The sequence below is a fragment of the Pleurodeles waltl genome, chromosome 6 (genome assembly GCF_031143425.1).
Source record: "Pleurodeles waltl isolate 20211129_DDA chromosome 6, aPleWal1.hap1.20221129, whole genome shotgun sequence".
In the NCBI taxonomy this organism is placed as follows: domain Eukaryota; kingdom Metazoa; phylum Chordata; class Amphibia; order Caudata; family Salamandridae; genus Pleurodeles; species Pleurodeles waltl.
Genome location: NC_090445.1, coordinates 237868590 through 237894342, shown reverse-complemented (window position 1 = coordinate 237894342; position 25753 = coordinate 237868590). Strand labels below are relative to the sequence as shown.

General features: G+C 44.8%; 1 protein-coding gene across 3 annotated transcripts in view; it reads right to left on the bottom strand.

The window, feature by feature from the left end:
- The window catches only part of TLK2 (tousled like kinase 2), a 948113-nt gene that overhangs the window by 817350 nt on the left and 105010 nt on the right, over positions 1–25753 (bottom strand). For 2 of the 3 annotated variants that reach the window (XM_069237985.1, XM_069237987.1), the window contains exon 4: positions 16738–16810. In XM_069237985.1, the coding sequence (XP_069094086.1) occupies positions 16738–16810 (73 nt within the window). The remainder of the gene's footprint in view (positions 1–16737; positions 16811–25753) is intronic. The other variant, XM_069237986.1, reaches the window with a different exon arrangement.

Genomic DNA, 25753 nt, shown 5'->3' with positions numbered 1-25753 from the left:
TGAGTGAGTGAGTGTGTGAGTGTGAGTGAGTGAGTGTGAGTGAGTGAGTGAGTGTGTGTGTGTGTGTGTGTGTGTGTGTGTGTGTGTGTGTGCGAGTGTGCTGTCACTTACCCAGTAGACATCTGCTCGCGGCATGTAGTGCTGCAGATTCTAGTGTTGGGCTCGGAGTGTTACAAGTTGTTTTTGTTCGAAAAAGCTTTTTCGAGTCCAGAGATCGAGTGACTCCTCCTCCTGGTGATACTGTGCATGTGCATCGAGTCCTTGTTAGATTGTTTTACCGCAGGAGGGTGAAGTAAGGAGTGAAGAAATGTATATGCAATGTATAGCAATATTTAAATAAAGAAAGTACTACAACGGCTACAGGCTTCCGGGGAGGAGGGAGGGCGCAGGTGAATCTGCAGCACTACATGCCATGAACAGATGTCTACTGGGTAAGTAACATTTTCCGTTCAATGGCATGTGTAGCTGCAGATACGCATGCTTTGCATAAACTGAAAAGCAGTCCCCTCCCAACATAAGCGGTGGCTAACCTGTAGTAATTGGAGTAGTCTGAAATAGTGCTTTGAGCACTGTCTCACTAACATTTGCTTGTTGGCGAGATAGCACATCCACACAGTAGTGTTTAGTAAATGTGTGTGGTGTGGACCATATGGCTGCTTTGCATATGTTTGCCATTGGTATGTTTCCTGAAAACGCATTGAAGCTCCTTTCTTTCTAGTAGAATGTGCTTTAGTAGTTACTAATAGTTGCCTTTTAGCTTTAAGATAGCAAGTTTGAATACAATGTACTATCCATCTGGCGAATCCCTGCTTTGAATTAGGATTACCCTTATGAGGCTGCTGAAAAGCCACAAAATGTTTTATACATTTTCTAAAATGTTTGTTCTGTCTATATAATACATGAGAGCTCATTTGACATCAAGAGTGTAAACAGTTCTTTGAGAAACTGAATCTGGCTGTGAAAGAGGACTGACAATTCCACTGAATGATTGATGTGAAATGGTGAAACCACTTTGGGTTGGAATTTTGAATTGGTCCTAAGTACTATTTTGTGTTTCTGAATGTGGAAGAAAGGTTCTTCTAAAGTGAATGCTTGAATTTCACTAATTCTCCTTAAGGAAGTAATTGCTACTAGGAAAGCAACTTTTCATGAGAGAAATTGAAAAGGGCAAGAATGCATGGCTTCAAATGGTGGACCCATAAACCTTGTGAGGACAATGTTAAGATTCCAGGCAGGAGCTGGTGGAGCTCTAGGTGGAATAACTCTTTTGAGGCCTTCAATAAAAGCTTTTAGGCAGGAATTCTAAACAGAAAGGTATGCTGTCTGTTTTGGAAGTCGGCTGATATTGCTGTTAAATGTATTTTAATTGATGAATATGCAAGATTTGTCTTTTGTAAATAAAGCAAATAACAGACAATATCCTGTACTGATGCTATAAGTGGATCAATGTTTTTACGTTGCCAGTAATATACAAAATGTTTTCATTTAGCTGCTTAGCACTGTTTAGTTGTAGGTTTACATGCTCATTTTAGAATGTCCATACATTCTGATGGAAGCTAAAGATATCCAAACTCTATGACCAAAGGAGGCAAATCGCTAGGTTGAGCATACAGGGATTGGGATGCCTGATCTGACCTTTGTTTTGAGTCAATAGGTCTGGTCTGTTTGGGAGCTTGTGATGTGGTATTACAGACAGATCCATCAGTGTGGTGTACCAGTGTTGACATGCCCACATGGGAGCTATGAGAATCATAGTGAGGGAGGTGTGGCGGATTTTGTTGACCAGAAATGGAATTACTGGGAGAGGGTAAAAGGGTAAGCAAATATCCTGACCAACTGATCCTTAGAGCATTGCCCTTGGATCGAGGGTGTGGGCACTTTGCGCTTTCGAATGTTGAGAAAAGGTCTACGTGTGGTGTTCCCCACTTGCAAAAGTACTGCTGAATTATTTATGGGTGAATTTTCCACTTGTGTATTTGTTGCTGTGTCCTGCATAAGAGGTCCACTAGTTGGTTGTGTATCCCTGGGATATACTCTGCTAGTAGTTGAATGCAATAGTGAATTGCCCATTTCCAAATTGCCTGTGCTAGAAGGGACAATTGAGATGACCGCCCCCCCCTTTTTGCAGATAATACATTGTTGTCATTTTGTCTGTCCCTATTAACACTGTTTTGTGCGCGATCTGTGGCTGGAATGCTTTGAGTGTTAAGAACACTGCCAGCAATTCCAAGTGGTTCCTACATCATGCGTTAGACCTTCGATGATGCCGCCTCTACAGGCCTCAAGTTAGCTGCTTGCCCACACGCCATGTCTAATCAGATTTTATAAGCATTTTTAGACCTACTGACCCGTTTTGCCAACTGACGAAAAATAGTGTTCTGTTCATTCAGCCACTGGCACAAGCACTTTAACAGTGGTTGGATTCAGAGAGTCATAAAGCCATCAAAAACAAATTCAGCAGAAAGTGGATGGTAAAAGGTGACAAGGTCTGGGGTGACCGCGCGAAGATGGCCAGTTTCAACTCTGTATAAATCCATATGCATGTATTGTTTGCCGCAAATGTGTGTACAGGTGTTATGTACAGGTGTTACCTAAATGTCTGTGTCAGCAGCCATAAAAAAATATTGCTGCCAAATATACACAGACACAAAGGAGAATGACACATGAATGGACACATATTTATGTAAACAGCCATAACACAGCTCAACATGCCAGTTTGGAAAACAGATAAACTCAAACATGTACAAAAATATTCAGTTTGAGATAGAATGAAAATGTCACTTACCCAGTGTACATCTGTTCGTGGCATTAGTCGCTGCAGATTCACATGTTGTGCATAGTCCGCCGTTTGGTGTTGGGTCGGAGTGTTACAAGTTGTTTTTCTTCGAAGAAGTCTTTTCGAGTCACGAGACCGAGGGACTCCTCCTCCTTTGTTCCATTGCGCATGGGCATCGACTCCATGTTAGATTGTTTTCCCCGCAGAGGGTGAGGTAGGAGTTGTGTATGTTAGTAATAGTGCCCATGCAATGGATTGAATAAGTATGTACCAAATAAGGTTTAAGGAATATATTTACAAATGTACAAATGTTGAAGATAACTTCCAAACGGCTACAGGCTCCCGGGAAGGCGGGTGGGCACATGTGAATCTGCAGCGACTAATGCCACGAACAGATGTACACTGGGTAAGTGACATTTTCAGTTCGATGGCATGTGTAGCTGCAGATACACATGTTGTGCATAGACTAGTAAGCAGTTATCTCCCCAAAAGCGGTGGCTCAGCCTGTAGGAGTGGAAGTAGTCTGAAATAAAGTTCTTAGTACGGGTTGACCTACTGTGGCTTGTTGTGCAGATAGCACGTCTACACAGTAGTGCTTAGTAAATGTGTGAGGCGTAGACCATGTGGCTGCCTTACATATCTCGTTCATTGGAATGTTTCCTAGGAAGGCCATGGTAGCGCCTTTCTTTCTGGTTGAATGTGCCCTTGGTGTAATGGGCAGCTCTCTCTTTGCTTTGAGGTAGCAGGTTTGGATGCACTTAACTATCCATCTGGCTATACCTTGTTTTGATATTGGGTTTCCTGTATGAGGTTTTTGAAATGCAATAAACAGTTGTTTTGTTTTCCTAATTTCTTTTGTTCTGTCAATGTAGTACATTAATGCTCTTCTGATGTCTAATGTATGTAGTGCCCTTTCAGCTACTGAGTCTGGCTGTGGGAAGAACACTGGTAGTTCTACCGTTTGATTTAAGTGGAACGGTGAAATAACTTTTGGTAAAAATTTAGGATTGGTTCTCAGGACTACCTTATTTTTGTGTATTTGAATAAAAGGTTCTTGTATAGTAAACGCCTGAATTTCACTTACTCTTCTTAGAGATGTGATGGCAATGAGAAATGCAACCTTCCACGTTAAGAATTGCATTTCGCAAGAGTGCATGGGTTCAAAAGGTGGGCCCATGAGTCTTGTTAAGACGATGTTGAGGTTCCATGAAGGAACAGGTGGTGTTCTTGGTGGTATAATTCTTTTTGGGCCTTCCATAAACGCCTTAATGACAGGTATCCTAAATAGTGAAGTTGAATGGGTAATCTGCAGGTATGCAGATATTGCTGCGAGGTGTATTTTTATGGAAGAGAAGGCTAGATTTGATTTCTGTAAATGTAGTAAGTATCCCACTACATCCTTTGGAGATGCATGTAATGGTTGAACTTGCTTATTATGGCAGTAGCAAACAAATCTTTTCCATTTGCTTGCGTAGCAGTGTCTAGTGGATGGACTTCTAGCTTGTTTTATGACTTCCATACATTCTTGTGTGAGGTTTAAATGTCCGAATTCTAGGATTTCAGGAGCCAGATTGCTAGATTCAGCGATGCTGGGTTTGGATGCCTGATCTGTTGTTTGTGTTGAGTTAACAGATCTGGCCTGTTGGGTAACTTGACATGGGGTACTACTGACAGGTCTAGTAGTGTTGTGTACCAAGGTTGTCTTGCCCATGTTGGTGCTACTAGTATGAGTTTGAGTTTGTTTTGACTCAATTTGTTTACTAGATATGGAAGGAGAGGGAGAGGGGGAAAAGCGTACGCAAATATCCCTGACCAGTTCATCCATAGAGCATTGCCTTGAGACTGCTTGTGTGGGTACCTGGATGCGAAGTTTTGGCATTTTGCGTTCTCTTTTGTTGCAAATAGGTCTATTTGAGGTGTTCCCCAAATCTTGAAGTAAGTGTTTAGAATTTGGGGGTGAATCTCCCATTCGTGGACCTGTTGGTGATCTCGAGAGAGATTGTCTGCTAGTTGATTTTTGATCCCTGGAATAAATTGTGCTATTAGGCGAATGTGGTTGTGAATTGCCCATTGCCATATCTTTTGTGCCAGGAGGCACAGCTGTGTCGAGTGTGTTCCCCCTTGTTTGTTTAGATAATACATTGTTGTCATGTTGTCTGTTTTGACAAGAATGTATTTGTGGGTTATGATGGGTTGAAATGCTTTCAACGCTAGGAATACTGCTAACAATTCGAGGTGATTTATATGCAGCTTTGTTTGATGTACGTCCCATTGTCCTTGGATGCTGTGTTGGTTGAGGTGTGCTCCCCACCCTATCATGGAGGCATCTGTCGTTATTACATATTGTGGCACTGGGTCTTGGAAAGGCCGCCCTTGGTTTAAATTTATACTGTTCCACCATTGAAGCGAGGTGTATGTTTGGCGGTCTATCAACACCAGATCTAGAAGTTGACCCTGTGCCTGTGACCATTGTGATGCTAGGCACTGTTGTAAGGGCCGCATGTGCAACCTTGCGTTTGGGACAATGGCTATGCATGAGGACATCATGCCTAGTAGTTTCATCACCATTTTGACTTGTATTTTTTGTTTTGGATATATGGCCTGTATTACATTGTGAAATGCCTGAACCCTTTGTGGACTTGGAGTGGCAATCCCTTTTGCTGTATTGATTGTCGCCCCTAGGTATTGCTGTGTTTGACACGGCAGAAGGTGTGACTTTGTGTAGTTGATTGAGAAACCTAGTTTGTGGAGGGTTTCTATGACATACTTTGTGTGATGTGAACACCGTCTTAGCGTGTTGGTTTTGATTAACCAATCGTCTAGGTACGGGAACACATGTATTTGCTGCCTTCTGATATGTGCAGCTACGACTGCTAGGCACTTTGTAAAAACTCTTGGCGCAGTTGTTATTCCGAATGGCAACACCTTGAATTGGTAATGTACTCCTTGGAATACAAACCTTAAGTACTTTCTGTGTGAAGGATGTATCGGTATATGGAAATATGCATCCTTTAGGTCTAGTGTTGTCATGTAGTCTTGTTGTTTGAGCAGTGGGATTACGTCCTGTAATGTCACCATGTGAAAGTGATCTGATTTGATGTAGGTATTTAATGTTCTGAGATCTAATATAGGTCTCAGACTTTTGTCTTTTTTGGGTATGAGAAAGTACAGAGAGTAAACTCCTGTTCCTTTCCGTTGGTTTGGTACTAATTCTATTGCTTCTTTTTGTAGCAATGCCTGAACTTCTAGTCCTAGAAGATCTATATGTTGTTTTGACATATTGTGTGTTTTTGGTGGGACGTTTGGAGGGAATTTGAGAAATTCTATGCAATAACCATGCTGGATAATTGCCAGTACCCAAGTGTTTGTTGTTATCTCCTCCCAATGTTTGTAAAATTTGCTTAGTCTCCCCCCCCACAGGTGTTATGTGTGACATGGAAGTCACTGCTTGTTTTGAGGAGATTTGGAGCTTTGGAACTTCCCTCTACTTTTTGGGAACTGTCCCCCTCTATATTGTCCCCGAAAACTTCCCCGCAGATATTGGCTCTGATAAGTGGGCCTTGTTTGTGAGGTTGTGGGTTCTGTGCTTTGCCCTCGAAACCCCCCTCGAAACTGTGTTTTTCGAAATGTGCCTCTGCTCTGTGGGGAGTAGAGTGCGCCCATGGCTTTGGCCGTATCAGTGTCTTTCTTAAGTTTTTCGATAGCAGTGTCCACCTCCGGCCCAAACAACTGCTGTCCGTTAAATGGCATATTCAGCACAGCTTGCTGTATTTCCGGTTTAAATCCTGAAGTACGCAGCCATGCATGTCTCCTTATTGTCACTGCTGTGTTGACAGTTCTAGCAGCTGTGTCTGCTGCGTCCATTGCTGACCGTATCCGATTGTTGGAGATACTCTGTCCTTCTTCTACTACTTGCTGTGCTCTTTTTTGGAACTCCTTGGGCAAATGTTCTATAAAGTGTTGCATTTCGTCCCAATGAGCCCTATCGTATCTGGCCAACAAAGCCTGTGAGTTTGCAATACGCCACTGGTTTGCTGCCTGTGCCGCCACCCTTTTGCCTGCTGCGTCGAATTTTCGACTTTCTTTATCTGGAGGTGGTGCATCTCCTGAGGTGTGTGAGTTCGCTCTCTTGCGAGCTGCCCCTACAACAACTGAGTCCGGTGTTAACTGATGTACACAGGGTCTGTTGGTGGCGGTTTATATTTTTTCTCCACTCTTGGAGTAATGGCCCTTCCTTTTACAGGCTCCTCAAACACTTGTTTGGAGTGTTTTAGCATTCCGGGTAGCATGGGAAGACTCTGGCACTGGCTGTGTGTGGACGACAATGTATTATAGAAAGTCGTCTTCAATGGGCTCTGCATGCAGGCTGACATTATGAAATGCCGCTGCCCTCGACACCACCTGTGCGTAGGCTGTACTATCTTCTGGTGGCAACGGTCTAGCCGGATAACAGTCAGGACTATTATCTGACACTGGTGCATCATAAAGGTCCCACGCGTCAGGGTCATCTTGACTCATTCCTGTATGAGTCGGGGATTGCATCATAGGTGGAGTGGCTACCGGTGATGTTTGCGGCGATAGTTGTGGAGACGGTGGCGGGCTTACTTGTTTAGCCACCTTTGCCTGTGGCTGCTTGTCTTTCTCCTGGAAGCCAAGTTTGCGTTTCATCCTAATAGGAGGGAGAGTGCTGATCTTCCCTGTTTCTTTTTGGATGTGGAGCCTTCTTTGGGTGTAGTCTGGCTCCATTGTCTCTAATTCCTGTCCAAATCTATGTATTTTCATTTGGGAGGACAGTCCTTGTTCCTCTGTGTAGGAACTTGATTTCGGTTCCGAGGCCGGATGTTTCGGTATCGAAACCTTTTCGGCTACTTTTTTAGGTTCATACGAAACCTTTTTCATTTTCGGCGTCGTTGCCTCTCGGTGCCGAATCATTTCGGTGCCGAACTTGCTCGGAACCGCTATCTCGGGCCAGAGATTGCTGTGTGGCGGTATCTCGACCAGAGTCGGATGACTTAGACACAAGCGTGCCCTTTTTCGGTGCCGATGATCGGTCACCTATTTTACAGGTTAAGCCATGGCCTGTTGGCGGTGGCGCCCCCTGGGCTTTTGTGGTCTTCTCGTGAGTTTTATGTTTCGACGTCTTACTCACGGTTTGCGGCGTTTCTTCGGGATCGATCTCATCCGAATCCGATTCCTGGATGGAGAAGGTTTCTTCTTCCTCCTCGAAACGCCCTTGTCCTGTCGGCGCCGACGCCATTTGCAGTCTTCTTGCTCTTCGGTCTCTTAGTGTCTTCCTGGACCGAAACGGTCGACAGGCTTCACAAGTATCTTCCTTGAGTTCTGGCGACAAACACAAGTTACAGACCAGATGCTGATCTGTATATGGATACTTGTTATGGCATTTTGGGCAGAAGCGGAATGGGGTCCGTTCCATCAGCCTTGAAAAGACAAGTGGCCGGGCCGACCAGGCCCTGACGGGGGAATCGAAAAAACCCCAAAGGGCCACCGGAGCTCTTCAAAAGTTGGTGTCGATCTGTTAAAACTAACCCGATACCGAACGCAACAATACCAACGATTTTTCCGAGATTCTAACTAACTTTCCGAACCGAAACCCGGAGCGAAAAGGAACACGTCCGAACCCGATGGCGGAAAAAAATAAATCTAAGATGGAGTCGACGCCCATACGCAATGGAGCCGAAATGGGAGGATTCCCTCGATCTCGTGACTCGAAAAGACTTCTTCGAAGAAAAACAACTTGTAACACTCCGAGCCCAACACCAGATGGCGGGATGTGCACAGCATGTGAGAGGCTGTTTTTGGAGTGAGCATTTTTAAAGATGCCTTGTGAAAAGACTCAAAAGGTGTCCCTATCATCTGTCTTAGTACATGTAGGATAGTGGCCTTTTGGACATGGTCACCCACCACTTTTTGCTCACTGCTGAGGTTTCTCGACTGAGGTGCACTAGGTCCCTGCTAAACAGGACCCCAGTCCCAGTGCACTTTCCCTTAAACAGGTAAAATCTGTACAACTGGCAAACTCCTATACCTCTGTATGTCTCTAGTAAATGGTACCCCTGGTACCTAGGGCCTGGGAACTGGAGAGGGTCCCTAAGGTCTGCAGCATGTATTGAGCCACCCACAGGGATCTCCCCAAAAAAGATGCACACAGCTGCCACCGTAGTCTGCTTATCCAAGCCAGGCAAAAACACAACATGGCACACGTGATGTGTGCCATGCCCTACTCAATGCATATAGATATATGTAAGTCTCCCCTACAGCAGGCTTTGAACCCCTAATACAGGGTGCATTGTATTCAAAGTGAGGACATATCTGCATGAGCAGATATGCCCTGTGATGTCTAATTCGACTGTTGGACACTGGAAGTGAACAGGTAAGCCCTTTCAAGCTATGTAGTGGACACTCACCATTAACAGTTCTCCAGCTACATAGTGGCTTCACTGAAACCTATGGTGTTTGGTATCAAACACCTTGTTTTAATAAATCTAGGCTGGTGCCAGCCTTGATTATTGCGTACACCCAGAGGGCACTTTAGTGGTGCCCCCTGAAACCTACTAGTCTCTTAGTGTGCTGGTTGTCCACTTCTCAGAGGCCACAAACAATGCCTGCTCCGGGGGAAGGTGTTATATCACCTACTCCAGCAGGATGTCAATTGAATCTGCGTACCAAGGCCAAGGACTTCAAAGACCCTGCTGCCTTTGGTATTTCACAGAATGGGGAGTTGCCACCCCTCTGCCCTGAGACCCACTTCGCATCAGAACAGGGGGTAAATTAGGTGTGTTACGCCTTTGGGCTAGCCACACTTCTATGGTAGGCTAACCAAAGTAGACACTTGAGGAAGGATTTTACCATCTTGATTTTGGTGCAACTACGAATTTTGGGACAGGGTTATTCCCACTCCCCAAAATAAGTCATGTAAGGATTGTTTTCAACTCAAGGGTAACTAGCCTATTGGCTACTACTCTACACCTCCCTAAATTGAGTATTTAGGTGCCCCCCTGACACCAGAAGAACAGATTTGTCTGACCCAAAGAAGAAGAGGACAAAGAAATGCAGAAGGAGGGAGGAACTATGGATGACTAAGAAGCTATTCGGATCAACCAGTGCCAAGTTGCGCCAATACCTGGGGTACCAAATCCCTTGCAACTACCAAGGCTTGTTGAAGTTCAATTAGAATTCCAATGTCACATCTAAAGTCCAGCCTTCAAGGGACATCAGCATCGCAGAGGACATCTTACAGAGCTATTCAACTGCACTGTCTTCTCCCTCTTCTTGTAGGTTACCCAGAGAATAGTGGGCGCCTTGATGCTGGAGCATCGATGACAAAGAAATGCTGCATCTGAGCACCCTGGCCCGGGTCCACGACATCCAAAGGAGTTCTCTTGCTCCCAGGACCCCGACAAAGCGAGGCCCCCCCATCGGGAGCTCCTGGACTTGCCCCAAGGTTCCCCCTTGCAGTCTCTTTTCTAGGTACCCCCGTCACTAGCTATGTGGAGCGCAAGACATCCTACTCAACTGCACTCAGATGCCTAGGGAAGGTAAAACTGTATCAATGGTCTTGCGTGTGACCTTGCACCAATAGTTCCTTCAATCCACAGGGGACCCCCGAGAACTGTTTGCAAGGACCCCTTTGGAGTAAAATTACTTTGCAACCTTTACTGTGTAAAAGCACATGAGTAAAAGTGATATTTACTTGCTAAAACGATACAAACTGCAATGGTATTTATCTTCTTTAAAGTATTCTATTGTTGCAACATAATATAAACAAAGTAACTATTTTTCTAAACATTGGTCTCAAGTTCTTTCTTGACTGTGTGTTTCATTTACTGTGTTTTCAACAAATGCTTAGCACTACCCTCTGATAAATCTAACTGCTCACCCACACTACCACAAAAGAGGTGTTTGGGATTGTTACTTAGAATCCTGTAAACCAATAAGGGTCGTTTGTGCTATCTGCATAGTGTACCCCTACATGTGGCACACCACACAGATAGCCAGCTTCCTAGAGTACCAAGTTTAAGTTCCATGTTGGTGCAGGCCCCCCCGGGTGGTGCTATTGTTTTTGCTTCTTCTAAAAATCTTTTAACTATTGGGGAGGTAAATAGACTCCTTCCTATATGACTGACCCCTTGCATAGGCCGCAAAAGCTGCTAATTGAACTTTTAAGGAAGCATATGTTAGTTTGCAGTCTAGAAGATGTGTAAGATATTTTAGGACCGTAATGTCTTTTGATGAAATAGACGCCACCTATTGCATTAAAGGGAGCATCTTTCACATTCAGCCATATAACATTTTCTTATAGTTTGGCCTTTAGCTTTTCTGAGGACCGTCACTGTCGTCTCTGGCAGATGGCCAAACTCCAAGTCTTCAGAAGCCATGATGCGAAGGAGAGCTTACTTTCCTTTCATTGACAGTAGGTTGTGAAGTCTTGGCAATTTCTGGATGTTTCCTTTTACATTCTCTAAGTTATGAGTACCAAGTCTGTCTCGCCCACTAAGGGGCAATAAGAATTAATGTCATCTTGTTTGCATTTGTTGATTACCCTGTGTATCAGTGGTATCAGGAGAAAAGCGTATGCAAATATTCCTGACCACTTGTCAACAGGGCATTCCCTATTGATTGGTGGTGTAGGTGTCTGAACACAAAGTACTGGCATTTTGCATTTGCCTGTGTTGTGAAGAGATCTATTTTTGGAGTAACCCAACGTTTGAATATCTCTTTGACTACCGAGTAATTGAGTGGGAAGATGATGCTGGTCTGCTTAGTATCTCTGCTTTGACATTGTCCTTCCGTGGGAGATAAATTAGTGACATGTAAATTTGTGTCTGAATTGCACAATTCTGAATTTGTTGCGGTAATTTTGAAAGGACAAACGATTGAGGTCCTCTAGGTTTGTTAACATAAAATATTGTTGTAGTATTGTCGGTTTGTATTAACAATAATTTGCTTCATAGCTCTTTCTAGAAAGCTTTTAGGGCTAAGAACACGGTCTTTAGTTCCAGGACATTGATATGCGGTACTGCATCGTGTTTTGTCCATACACCTCTTAAATTAAGTGATTCCATATGTGCTCCCCAACTCATATGTAAGGCATCTGTGATAATGGTCACTGTAGGAGTTGGTTGTGTAAATGGTCTTCTTGCTGTTAACTGTGTCCAGTTGCACCACGGCCACTCCTCCTGAACGTTTTGCGTAACAACCACTAGATCCTCCAAACTCCCTGTTGCTAGTGACAATTGGGTTTGTAGCCACTCCGGAAATGGTATCATATGTAGCCTTGCACAGGAATGAGCAGGATGCAGGAGGCCATCTTCCCTAGGATTGTCCTCACAGTCTGTCCTTTCTGTTAAAGGCAAGTTTTTGCAGTATTGTGCCTACCCTCTCTTCGCATGGATATGGCTTTTGCCTCTATTGTGTTGATTCTTACTCCTAGAGAGACCTTTTCTAGCTCTGACCTTGTTGATAATTTTGCTTTATTCATTGAAAATCCTAGATTGAACAGTGTTATCACTTTTTGAATATCTGTTTTGCATTTGTTCAATAAATTTGCTTTTACCAATCATCTAGATAAGGGTAGACATAAATGAATTGTCTTCTTAGGTGTGCTACTACCGCCACTAAGCATTGTGTACATACTTTCAGTGCTGACTTTATTCCAAAAGCTAGTACTTTGAATTGGTAATGAGTCTTGTTGACTAAAAATCTCAGGAATCTTTTGTGATTCCTTGGAATGTGCAAATAAGTGTCTTTCAGGTCTATTGTTGCCATATGATCCCTTTTTTGAATCTGTGGGATAACCTCCTCTTTTGTTTTAATCTTGAATTTGTGTTTTTATGAACTTGCTTATAAATCTTAGGTCCAGTATGGGATGTAGAGAACTGTCCGGTTTTGATATAAGGAAATATGTAGTCTCCTTGACTGATTTCATTCTTAGGCACCTTTTCTATTGCTTCCTTCCCCAGCAACTAATCTAGTTCCTTGAGCAGACATGATGCTTCTTCCTTTAAGAGAACCTTTTTCCTTGGTCCTCTTACTTGGGCGTGTTCTGAACAGTGCTATGCAAGTCCCATATTTGATGACGTTTAACATCCAATACTCTGTCATCTTATCACTCCTGAAGGATTGCTTTTATTCTTCCTCCCACAGATGTTGAATGTGAAATGTTTTGATGAAATGCAGTCACTTACTGGCGGATGCTGCTCCTTCTCCATGAGGCTGCACTCTTCCCATGTACTTCCTCGCAAGGACTGTTGCCCTTGTATCTGAAATTGCCAGTACTGGTGCTGAGTGGGACTGGCTTGTCCTTGAAACCCCTGATGTGAGGATGTACAGGAGAAACTTCCTCTTCCTGTCTGTCTTCTAACAAGAGTTGTCCCCTTTTTATACGTAACCTCTGAATTGCAGAGCTCCCACAGATTTAGTGGCGGCACTGTTCTTTTTCATTTCATGCAAAGTTTAACCTACAGCACTTGCAAAAAGATGCTCACCGTTTAATGGAGCGTTAATGATATTTGCTTGGACTTCAGGTTTAAAACTAGACACCCTCAACCATGCATGTCATCTCAGTGATGGCCCGCCATCATTTGACAGGTAGCTGTAACTGTCGCATCTAGAGCCGATTTGAGGTGTGTTAGCTATGATTTTACCTTCCTAAACCAGAGCAGCAGCACTTTTTGGTATTGTTCAGGTGGATGTTTCTTCAGCTCTGCCATTTCATCCTACTAGTAGTAGGTGTACACATTTACTAGAGCACTGGAGTTTGCGATTCTCCACTGGTTTGCTGTCCCTCTTTCACATTTTCATCCAACCAAATTCATCCTCTTACTTTCTTTATCTAGAGGTGGACCAGATGTTGTTGGTATGTTTGCCATTTACCTTGCAGTGGCTGCTATGATTGAATTGGCTTGAGCTGTTCCTTTTATGTACTGAGGATCCTTGGATGAATGTCTATACTTTTTTTCAGCCCTAGGTGTTAATGCTCTGCTGGCTCCTTGAATGCCTCTCTCCCCTGATCCAAAATGCATTGTCAGAAACGGATTTTTAGTTTGAGAGGGCAGTAGTCTCTAAAGCAGGAAGCAGGATTGGGCCTGTGCCTGTTTCTCAGCTGCCTTTTTTATAGGCTGACTATACATCGCAATATCAGTGATGGTCTTAAGGTGTGTCAATTCTCTCTTTAGAGGAATCAATTTCAGTGTCTTGCCATTTGCTTCCTGTGACTTCAGATCCTCCCTGCAGCATTTCCATAGCTACATTTTCAGGATCCTCTATCTCAAAGAAGACTCGGGTGTCACTAAGGGTTCCAGTTCTTTGAATTCCTCCTTCCAGTTGTCATCATCCCTCGAGGACTTTTGTTGACTGCTTTGGCGCTTTTCCCTTTCTTTCTTCCCTCCCTCCCTCAACATCAAAACGTTTCTGCTTCAATCCTTCTTCTTGTCTCCTCGATAATTAACATTTTTTCGGGAGTTTGACCGTCTGCACTATGCCTATCCTGGGACCCAAGGGGTTCTTTTGATCGTGATTTGCCTTCAGTCGATGGCTCTTTTGACGCATAGGCCCCTTTGTGACCTCTAGAGTCAGATCATTTAGAGTCTCACCCAAAGAATCATTTCAGGGTTACCTTCAGTTTGTGCTCTTCTCTTCCGACGATCGACAACTTGACGTCCCAGCCTTCTCCTTCTGCCCCTTCGGCAATTTTTTTATTTTTTATCATCGCTCCACCACCTCAAGTCCTTCAGTAATGGAGTTGGTTTTTGGTACCCGTTCGACCTCTTATGGGTGGATTATTTGTTCTTCTGCGAAAAAATACTTCTTTAGTATGCAGGTTGTACATCCTTCGGCGATGCTTCCAGTCCCAATGGTGGGAAAAAAGAATCAGAAGATGGTGACCAACAGGGAGGCTTCCAGGAAGAGAGTATGACTTCACAGGAGGATCGTCTACTACATTGGAGAATTCCGGTCCTAACCACAAGATGGCAGAATAATGCACAACATGTGAACCCAGAAAAGATTCACACAGCAAAACACACTTCTGCAATTTTGGTGTGTAGCAGTTCTTTGCGCTTGTCCTACCCTCTATGAGGAGGTCCACGGACTGTTTATGTAGGTTCAAGTGTCCAACTTCTATGTCTTCAGAAGCCTGGCCACTAGTCTCAGGTTGCCCACTTCTGGGTGTTTTATCTTCCCTCCCTGCTTGGAGAGGAGGTTGTGTGCTTCTGGTAACTTTTTACATTTCCTTGTGCCATTTCCACCAGGTCAGAGAATTAGGCTTGTCTTCCCCATTGCAGAGCGATTAGGACGAACATAATCTGTGATAGCTTGCATATGCTGATCACTAGCGGTATGAGGGCAACGGGTGGAAATGCAAATTTTCTTGCTCAATCTATCAACAGGGCCTTTCCCTGGGCTCGGTGAGGTGGGTGCCTCGATGTTAAGTCCCTGAATTTTGATTTGTATGGGGTAGCAAACACGTCAATGTCTGGGGTACCCCACCTGCGGAAGACATCTTGGAGCACTAGGTCATTCACTTTGCATTTATGTGAGATGGATGCTTGTCTGCTTAGTCTGTCTGCTTCTTCGTGTCCACACCAGGAAGGTGTATTGTTATTAGGGTTATTTTTCTCTGGATGGCCCATCTCCAGGATCTCTTGGGCTAGTTTAGACAGCACATGTGACCTTGTTTCTCCAGGTCTGTTTAGAGAGAACAACTTGGTAGGGATCTTTTTGGACAAAGAAACAGATATTTTTTGTCTTTGTGGTTAATAGGAATGTGCACGTATGCATCTTCGAGGTCTATGTTTATCATGTAGTACTTTTCCCGCATGCGCGGGATGACCTCTTGCAGTGTGGTCATTATGAATTTTTGCTTTTTTATGAACTTGTTTAGAAAGTGGACGCCCAGGATTAGTCTCAGGGACTTGTCCAGGTTGTGGATGAGGAAGTATGTTGAGTAGTTTCCTTGACTGATTTCTGCTACAGGCACTCTACTGCTTTATTTTCTAGCAACTCCTGCACATCTATATATTCTCCTATCTCTTACTTTAAAAAGACATAAAAAAAAGTGTTTTTGAAGGGCATTTTTAAAAGGACGCATTTTATTCTATTTAAGTGACTGTTAAAGGTTTGACACTTATCTTTCTAGATTGTTAAGTAATCCACTAGAATTGGAAATATAGAGGCAACATTTAAAATTTGTGTCACACATCCCCTGGCTTTTCCAAAGCAAGGCAAAGTGGATGGGACCTTAAAAGAACTGCTCCGGGGTCCCCGCACGTGAACAGGACTATTCTATACAGTGCTTATGATCAATGGAGATTCCCTGAGAGAGAACAAGACCTTACACAAATGTCATAGGACACACTGCAACAGCTGTATGAATCTGGAATACAGTCACAAAAAAAAATATTATACGGGGACAATTATTACAGTACATACGCGACTACAAGATAGCGGTTTAAATGAGATACAAAAATGGAACATGATTTGGATACACTGGATATCTGCAGCAGCAATAGTATGAAACCAATTGATTGTTTAAGGGCTGATTTTCCCCAGAGATTCTGGTACAAGCAAGTACAACACACAACTTAGGCAAAGAGACCAATAAATGTAATGACTGCTGAGAGAGTTCACGATCTGAATACTACGTTTTGTCCAAACTACTCACAAAAAAGGCAGTGTCCACAACACATGGCTCCGAGGGAAACAACCACAGACACATTAAATTAGTTGCCTGTATTTTGTTTAATGAGAAGGTGTTCTAACCTCTATTGACAGCTAATGAAGGTTTTACAATTAATTGTTTAAATGTAATAAACACACTTGTTCTTTATGCCTATTTTCAGGAAGGATTGGTTTGCTAGGTTCAAACTAGTGCAGCACTCAGTTCAAAGTCTGTTATAAGTCAGTTAAGCTGGAAACACTACAAATATGAAGCAGCTGGGTACCTTGACTGGTCTCGTATACGTCTGCTTTTCTTTTTCTATTTCTCTGGTCATTCTGTTTCTTCTCAGGCGTCTGCTAAAAGTAACACAAAGGAAGACAAATATTTATGCCAAATAAAGTCAAAGAACACATATTATTATAAACAGTTCCTTGCTGCCTTTAATAACTGTCTGGATTGTTGAGATGTCAGGAAATACATCTCCTTAAATGAACCTTTTAAATTGTTCTAAGCAGACATGCAAAGCAATTTTTAGGAAACCCCATATCTAGTTCTGGAAGTTTACTGGCAACATTTATTCTCTACAATCTACATTCTTTACAGACATTCAAAACAGAATTTTCACATACCATGTCAATTAATGTACTGAGGTTTGAAGACCTTTAAAACTACTGGTCCAATGAGTCGACACAGACAGAAAGACTGTAAAGTCCAAGAAATGGATGACACAGACAGAAAATACACCCTGCGAACAAAATATAGAATTAATTACTTACCAGAAAAACATAGGAACTAATCTAGATTCAGGTGTTGTTCATAACTTTTGTTGTTGTTAGGTACAAAAAAAAAAAAATGGTTACAAAAAATCCCTTTAATTTGTTTGAGGTGATAACTATAGGTAGAGTCAGTGCCTCATGACGTCTACCATAAACCCCAAAATGTCTCACCACATTTTCTTAAGCCTTCTTGCTACTCCTTCTCTGCCCCCAACCCCATCCCCGCCACAAATGATGATGGTGCAAAATGTCTTGTTAAGTTAATGTTAATATTTAATTTACTTTCATTTTCAATCCTCCTCCATTTTACCCGGAAGGTGGTACGGTTGCATTTCAACCTAGACAGGTCCCAAGCTGTAAATTCGATTACTGTAGATAAGCTACTACTTAGTAATGCAGCATGTATCTATTTTACAATACCAAGCTTTGCAACAAATGTATAGCAGTATTTCCTCTTTGGTGGTTGATGCGAAGTGACATCGGATGCAGATATGGTAAAACTGTTTGAACCAATGCAGTCTATGTCTACTGTGTGACCAAGTATCGACATTAATATGTTTTGTAATATATATGAGCATGTTGAAGCCATATATATATCATTATCTATTACATCATGGGCCTACCCTTCTTTCTAGTGGAATGTGCTTTTGGCATGTACACTTAAATCTTACCACCCTAATTCACACAGCCTATTTAACTTTTCTGCCTTAACAATGTATTTAACAAGTTTGATGTTTCCTAAAATCATCCGGCAATTGTACCTTTCATGCCTGCTGTCCAAAATTCCTGTGGGGCACCAGAAGCAAAAAATATTTTATTAGTTTTGTTCTGTCTGGACCTGGGGTGTTCAACAGGTAGCCCTGGAGCTACTGTCAGTTCATTAGTATACTGGAAGGGCAGTCTAGCATAGTATAGAAATCAGAAGGTCTTGCCACACTGAGGCAGAGCTACACATCTCTGAATCCCTAGAATGGCATCCTTTAGAGCTTCAGCTATTGCTTCCAGAACCAACAGCAGAAAACATTATCTGAAGATGGCGACCATGCACTGGGACATATGGGGCGGCGTCTGATGCCACAAGAGGGAGGGACAAGGCTCCAATTAGTAAGCCAATGCCAAACAACTGAAATGAGAAAAGAGAGAAACAGAGGACTAAGACGAGAGTCACAGACCTAACCACTAGATGGCAGAATAAAGCACAGCAAAGGAATCCAGAAAAGATTCACACTGCACAAGAAAAGGGTATGTGCCTTCTGTAACAATACTTGTGGTGGACACAATCATTCTGTAGATTCCTCACTTGATGAATACTACACATCTACAGAATGGTCTAGAACATTTTCCCCAGAACATAACTCAACTACCTCGGCCAGGTGGTGCAATAAGGCTCCAGCCATGATTCTGCCTCCAAATCAGATATCCTTGTGGTATATTATGTGCCAACTAGTGTGTTGACGTCAGTTGCCAATATTTTTCTGTGCCCCAATAGAGGCCTGAGAAGAGGAATCAAGTGACATGTTTTCTTAGTCATCATGGCACTAGCTCAGAGATTTTCAACCTTTAATAATCAGAGCTACTTAGGTACAAATAAAATCACCTTGAGCTAGTAATATTACTAATGTTGGAATAGTGACCACATTGGACATCAAGAACAAGTTATTTACCTTTGGTAGCGTTTCATCTGGTAGAGACTATCTAGCTGTAGGTTCCTTACCATAGAATTATCCCCAGGCGTCAGACTGGATGTTGACATATTTTTTTTCTTTTTCAGCAGTACCCCTGCTCACCGGGAGGTGGCACTATTCGGTTCTGTGTGGCGGCAGCCGCACAGGAAGTGACGTGTGCAGTGACCACATAGCCACCACCCCAGCAAGGTGACTTCAGCTTCTTTTTGCGATCTTCCAAGCCAGGAGCAAGGAGCAACGAAGAACACCGACCACTGGTGTGGAACACTAGAGCCCAGAAAGGGAAACAGCCTTGACCCCAGAAATCTGTGCGCAGAAGTAGGAGGAGGATGAGGGAGTCAGTAAGAATCTGCAGCTAGATTATAAGTAGTCTACACCAGATAAGGTGTTACCGAAGGAAGTAACTTGTTAGACTGACAGAGACTTCTGGCTATAGATTCCTTTCCTTAGAATAGATATCCAAGCTATGCCTCCCCGGAGGTGGGTCTACAAAACCATTTCACACCAAAAAGTCCTCCAGGAACAACCAGGTTAAGTGCCTGTCCCCGACTGACTTCCAGGTAGTAGTGCTTGGGTTAATGTGTGCAGAGAAGGCCATGGGGCTCCACGACAAATGTCCAGGAATGGAACTCTGTGTGCTAACACAGTGGTCGCAGTCTTAGCTCTGGTGGAATGAGCCCGTAAACACTCAGGGGGTTGCTACTTGACCAGTACATAGCAGATTTTAATGTGGAGCACGATTTATTGGTGTAGTAAACTGTGCTTCTTTGCAGATGCCCCCCTCCCCACGTTTTGCCACCTTTTAGAATAGCTGATGAGGATTTTTGACTCAGGCAGTGCACGGACGCCTGCTGGACAGACCTCCATGCTAGTGCTTCTTCCTTAAAAGTAAAGTATATCTAATTGCTTACAATTGGCACAGGACTGTAGCACCCCTGTAAGTCCCTAGTAAATGGTACCCTTGGTACCTAGGGCATGGGTACTAAAGAGGGACCCTAAATGCTGCAGCATAACATATGCCACCCTAAGCGACCCACACACAAATTGCATTCAGCCTACCATCCCAGACTGCATGCCAGGATGCAGACTGAGTTAAAACACAACATGGCACACTCATTGTGTGCAATGCCAAAGTCACTGCATGCAGTATGTCACACCTATGGGAGGCATTAAATGTCCTAAGGCAGGGTGCATTATAATACATGTGAGGGCATGTCTGCATGAGCAGATTTGTGCCCTTGTGATGTCTAGTCCTATTACTAGATATTGCAAGGTCCCGGCAGCTATCTTAAAGCATGTACTGGACACTGGTCAGCACGAATGACCCAGCTACATGATGGCTGCACGGAAAATAATGGTGTTTGGCATCAATACCAAAGCCATACTGATGCCAGTATCAGATTTATTGTGACATGCACCCAGAGGGCACCTTATAGGTGCCCCCTAAAACCTACTAGTCCCCTGGTACGCTGGCTGACTAGTTTCAATCTGCTTGCCGCCATAAACAAGTTTCTGACCCAAAGGAAGGTCTCTGCTATCCGAGGTCAGACACAATACCTGCTCTGGCAGAAGATGTTATCACCTCTGTCAACAAAATGGCTAGCAGATCTGCAAACCACGGTCTGGGACTACAAAGGTTCTACCGCCTTTGGTTTGCAACTTTCAGCCTTTCCCAGGCAGGGGAGAGGCGACCTCATGCCTGAGGCCCAATTGGCACCAGGACAAGCGGGAAAATTTGATAGTAAAGAGGAGTGTTGTACTTGCAGGCTGGACACACCCCAAGAGAGGGGCAAGCCTGAAGTAAACACAAAATTAGGATTTCCACCATTTTGTGAGTGATGGAAATTGGAATTCTGGGTTAGTGTGATGCCCACTCCCAACAGGAAGTGGATAGCTAGGGCGTGTAGTGACCCCAGGATAAATAGCCTATTGGTTACTACCCTTCACTCCCCTTAAGACCCCTAAGTTGAGTATTTAGGCGACCCCCAGGCACCAGGAAAGCAAATAAAGTCTGAGATCAAGACCACGTCAAGACTAAACTACTGGGAACCAGGGATGACTGAACAGAGACCGAGGTGAGCGAGAACAGAAGGCCTGCACCATAGATTGACACAAAACACTGCCAGGCTGCTTGTGCTTTAACAAATACTGGATCAATTTTACCAAGAGCTGGACACCCTCCCCAAAACCCTTGGAGGACTACCCAGCGCCTCAACAACCAGGAAAGATTTCCCTTGCAGCAGAGCAGCTGCTTCCATGCATCTGCAGGCACCATTTCCAAAGTCCGGTACTCTATCCCGTTGACCATCGGGACCTCCGAGGAATCAATGAGCCAGAGAAGACTGTTTGGAGCCCAGAAGGTCAGTACCGCCACTTCACCTAAGTCCAGAGACGCTGACCCTGGCCGGAGGCTACCAGCACCTATACCTGGGGTAACTGACCCCTTGAAACAACCAAGGCTTGTTGGTGGTCCAATATGAACTCCAACAGCACCAAAGCAGACCTACCTTCAAGACACGTCAGGCTCCACAAGACCAATTCAGGAGAATGGCCCCACTGCCCTGAATCCCATCTTCAACAACTCACCAAGACCCAGAGCCGGTCTATGACCACCGCGACCAGACACCTCAAAGCAGCCAGAGTCCGAGCGGATCAACGGTGCCCATGGTGTCCTACGACCCTCTGGAGCTGAGTCCACTTTTGAATTCACCAAGACCAGACTTCCACTCGCCGCCTGACGCCTCTTTCTGCAGGCCCCCCTACCGGAAGTGCCCTATTGACAGAAACCCAATGCCTCAGGACATCTCTGAACCCGGCTGCCCCGGCCTGAGGAGAAGAGGACCAAAAGTGTCCCTACGACCCTGAACATCTCAAGGACTGAACCCCTCTCCCCCCTCCACTGCCGCTCAATGAGACACCTGATGCCATAGCATACCTCTGCACCCAGACACACCAGAGCCTCCTGAGGTGATCTGTTGGTGTGGCCTTGGGTCTTGCCCATCCTCACCTTAAGTCCTGGAGAACAGTCCCATAAGACTGTTAAGTTTCCAAATGCAGTACATGTTTTCCCCCCATGGGATAACCTTACCACACCCAAAAATGAATACCTCGAAAAGTACTACCCCATTTCTGGTGATCTTGGGGTCTAAATTTATGTAAAAGTATGTGCTATTTTTATAAATTGGTGTCAGATTTCTTTAATGAGTGTGTCTTGCTTCCTGGCTTTGTGTGCGCAGCAAAAGCTTAACACTGCTGTCTAATAAGCCTAACTGCTCACCCTCACTACCAAAAAAGAGATCTTTTAGGGTTATTTTAACCTCTATCAGTCAATATGGGTCACCCTGAACTATCTGCATGGTGTCCCCTTACACTGGTACACTACATAGTCAGCTTCCTACAATCGGGAGATGGTCTGTTTCTGCACAGCCTTCCCCTTCTTAGCTCTGACATGACCCACAAAGAGTTGGTGTAAAGAAATGGCTCCCTGTTGCAGTTACCCCCCACTTTTTGCCTGATACTGATGCTGACTTGACTGAGAAGTGTGCTGGGACCCTGCTAACCAGGCCCCAGCACCAGTGTTCTTTCACCTAAAATGTACCATTGTTTCCACAATTGGCACAACCCTGGCACCTAGGTAAGTCCCTTGTAACTGGTACCCCTGGTACCAAGGGCCCTGATGCCAGGGAAGGTCTCTAAGGGCTGCAGCATGTCTTATGCCACCCTAGGGACCCCTCACTCAGCACAGACACACTGCTTGCCAGCTTGTGTGTGCTGATGGGGAGAAAATGACTAAGTCGACATGGCACTCCCCTCAGGGTGCCATGCCAACCTCCCACTGCCTGTGGCATAGGTAAGTCACCCCTCTAGTAGGCCTTACAGCCCTAAGGCAGGGTGCACTATACCACAGGTGAGGGCATATGTGCATGAGCACTATGCCCCTACAGTGTCTAAGCAAAACCTTAGACATTGTAAGTGCAGGGTAGCCATAAGAGTATATGGGCTGGGAGTCTGTCAAAAACGAACTCCACAGCTCCATAATGGCTACACTGAATACTGGGAAGTTTAGTATCAAACTTCTCAGAATAATAAACCCACACTGATGCCAGTGTTGGATTTATAAAAAAATGCACACAGAGGGCATCTTAGAGATACCCCCTGTATTTTACCCAATTGTTCAGTGCAGGACTGACTGGTCTGTGCCAGCCTGCTGCTGAGAGACGAGTGTCTGACCTCATGCGGTGAGAGCCTTTGTGCTCTCTGAGGACAGAAACAAAGCCTGCTCTGGGTGGAGGTGCTTCACACCTCCCCCCTGCAGGAACTGTAACACCTAGCAGTGAGCTTCAAAGGCTCAAGCTTCGTGTTACAATGCCCCAGGGCACTCCAGCTAGTGGAGATGCCCGCCCCTTGGACACAGCCCCCACTTTTGGCGGCAAGTCCAGGAGAGATAATGAGAAAAACAAGGAGGAGTCACTGGCCAGTCAGGACAGCCCCTAAGGTGTCCTGAGCTGAGGTGACTCTGACTTTTAGAAATCCTCCATCTTGTAGAAGGAGGATTCCCCCAATAGGGATAGGAATGTGACCCCCTCCCCTTGGGAGGAGGCACAAAGAGGGTGTACCCACCCTCAGGGCTAGTAGCCATTGGCTACTAACCCCCTAGACCTAAACACGCCCTTAAATTTAGTATTTAAGGGCTCCCCTGAACCTAAGAATTTAGATTCCTGAAACCTACAAGAAGAAGACTGCTGAGCTGAAAAACCCCTGCAGAGGAAGAACAGAAGACACCAACTGCTTTGGCCCCAGACTTACCGGCCTGTCTCCTGCCTTCCAAAGAACCCTGCTCCAGCGACGCTTTCCAAAGGACCAGCGACCTCTGAATCCTCAGAGGACTGCCCTGCTTCAAGCAAAACAAGGAACTCCCGAGGACAGCGGCCCTGCTCCAAAAGAACTGCAACTTTGTTTCAAGGAGCAGACTTAAAGACCCCTGCAACTCCCCGCAAGAAGCGTGAGACTTGCAACACTGCACCTGGCGACCCCGACTCGACTGGTGGAGAACCAACACCTCAGGGAGGACCCTCCGGCGACTCCGAGACCGTGAGTAACCAAAGTTGTCCCCCCTGAGCCCCCACAGCGACGCCTGCAGAGGGAATCCCGAGGCTCCCCCTGACCGCGACTGCCTGAACTCCATTTCCCGACGGCTGGAAAAGACCCTGCACCCGCAGCCCCCAGCACCTAAAGGAACGGAACTCCTGTGCAGGAGTGACCCCCAGGAGGCCCTCTCCCGTGGCCAGGTGGTGGCTACCCCGAGGAGCCCCCCCCCTTGCCTGCCTGCACCGCTGAAGAGATCCCTTGGTCTCTCATTGAAAACCATTGAAAACCCGACGCGTGTTTGCACACTGCATCCGGCCGCCCCCGCGCTGCTGAGGGTGTACTTTTTGTGCTGACTTGTGTCCCCCCCGGTGCCCTACAAAACCCCCCTGGTCTGCCCTCCGAAGACGTGGGTACTTACCTGCTGGCAGACCAGAACCGGGGCACCCCCTTCTCTCCATTGCAGCCTATGCGTTTTGGGCACCTCTTTGACCTCTGCACCTGACCGGCCCTGAGCTGCTGGTGTGGTAACTTTGGGGTTGCTCTGAACCCCCAACGGTGGGCTACCTTGGACCCAAACCTGAGACTTGTAAGTGATTTACTTACCTGACAAAACTAACAAAAACTTACCTCCCCCAGGAACTGTGAAAATTGCAGTGTGTCCACTTTTAAAACAGCTTATTGTGTTTTATGTAAAAAGTATACATGCTAATGTAATGATTCAAAGTTCCTAAAGTACTTACCTGCAATACCTTTCAAACGAGCTATTACATGTAGAATTTGAACCTGTGGTTCTTAAAATAAACTAAGAAAAGATATTTTTCTATAACAAAACCTATTGGCCTGGAATTGTCTCTGAGTGTGTGTCCCTCATTTATTGCCTGTGTGTATGTACAACAAATGCTTAACACTACTCCTTTGATAAGCCTACTGCTCGACCACACTACCACAAAATAGAGCATTAGTATTATCTCTTTTTGCCACTATCTTACCTCTAATGGGAACCCTTGGACTCTGTGCATACTATTCCTTACTTTGAAATAGTGCATACAGAGCCAACTTCCTACAGTTGGTCATCCACATAGAACTCTTTTGTGTGGTCAAGGTAGAACAACAAGGTTCCCTTGGGGTTCAGTCGATGGAATCGCTCCTCTTTCTTAGAGGGATGTGGCAGACCACAAAAAGGTTGGCAGGGTGATGGACTGGCCTACATGAAAGAGAGTGACAACTTTTAACAGAAAGGAAGCTCTAGTGGAGAGAACCAGCTTGTCTGTAAAGATGGTTAGGTACGGAGGATTAGATGGCAAAGCCTGGTGATTACTGACCCTCCGGGCAGATGTTATTGCTACTAGAAAGGCCGTCTTTATGGTAAGAAACCCGAGAGGACAGTTATGTATTGGTTCAAAAGAAGCACACATCAGAAATGTGAGTATTAGATTCAGGTCCCAATGAGGCATGATAAAGGGTGAAGGTGGAAATTTATGTTAAAGGCCTTTCAAAAACCTATTTACAGCAAGGGATTTGAACAGGGATGGCTGATCTGGCAACCGCAGAAAGGTGGAGATGGCAGAAACATAGCCCTTTGAAGGTGCCCAAAGCAGAGCCCTGCTGGGTAAGAGAAATAGAATGGCCTGAGAAAGGTGAGCAGAAAAAGGGTCAACTTGCTTTTCTGTACACCATGCTGCCTTGGAACTGCTAACATTGCACATTCTCGGAGGTGCCTAACAGATCTAACCAAGGCTCTCCCTTCCAC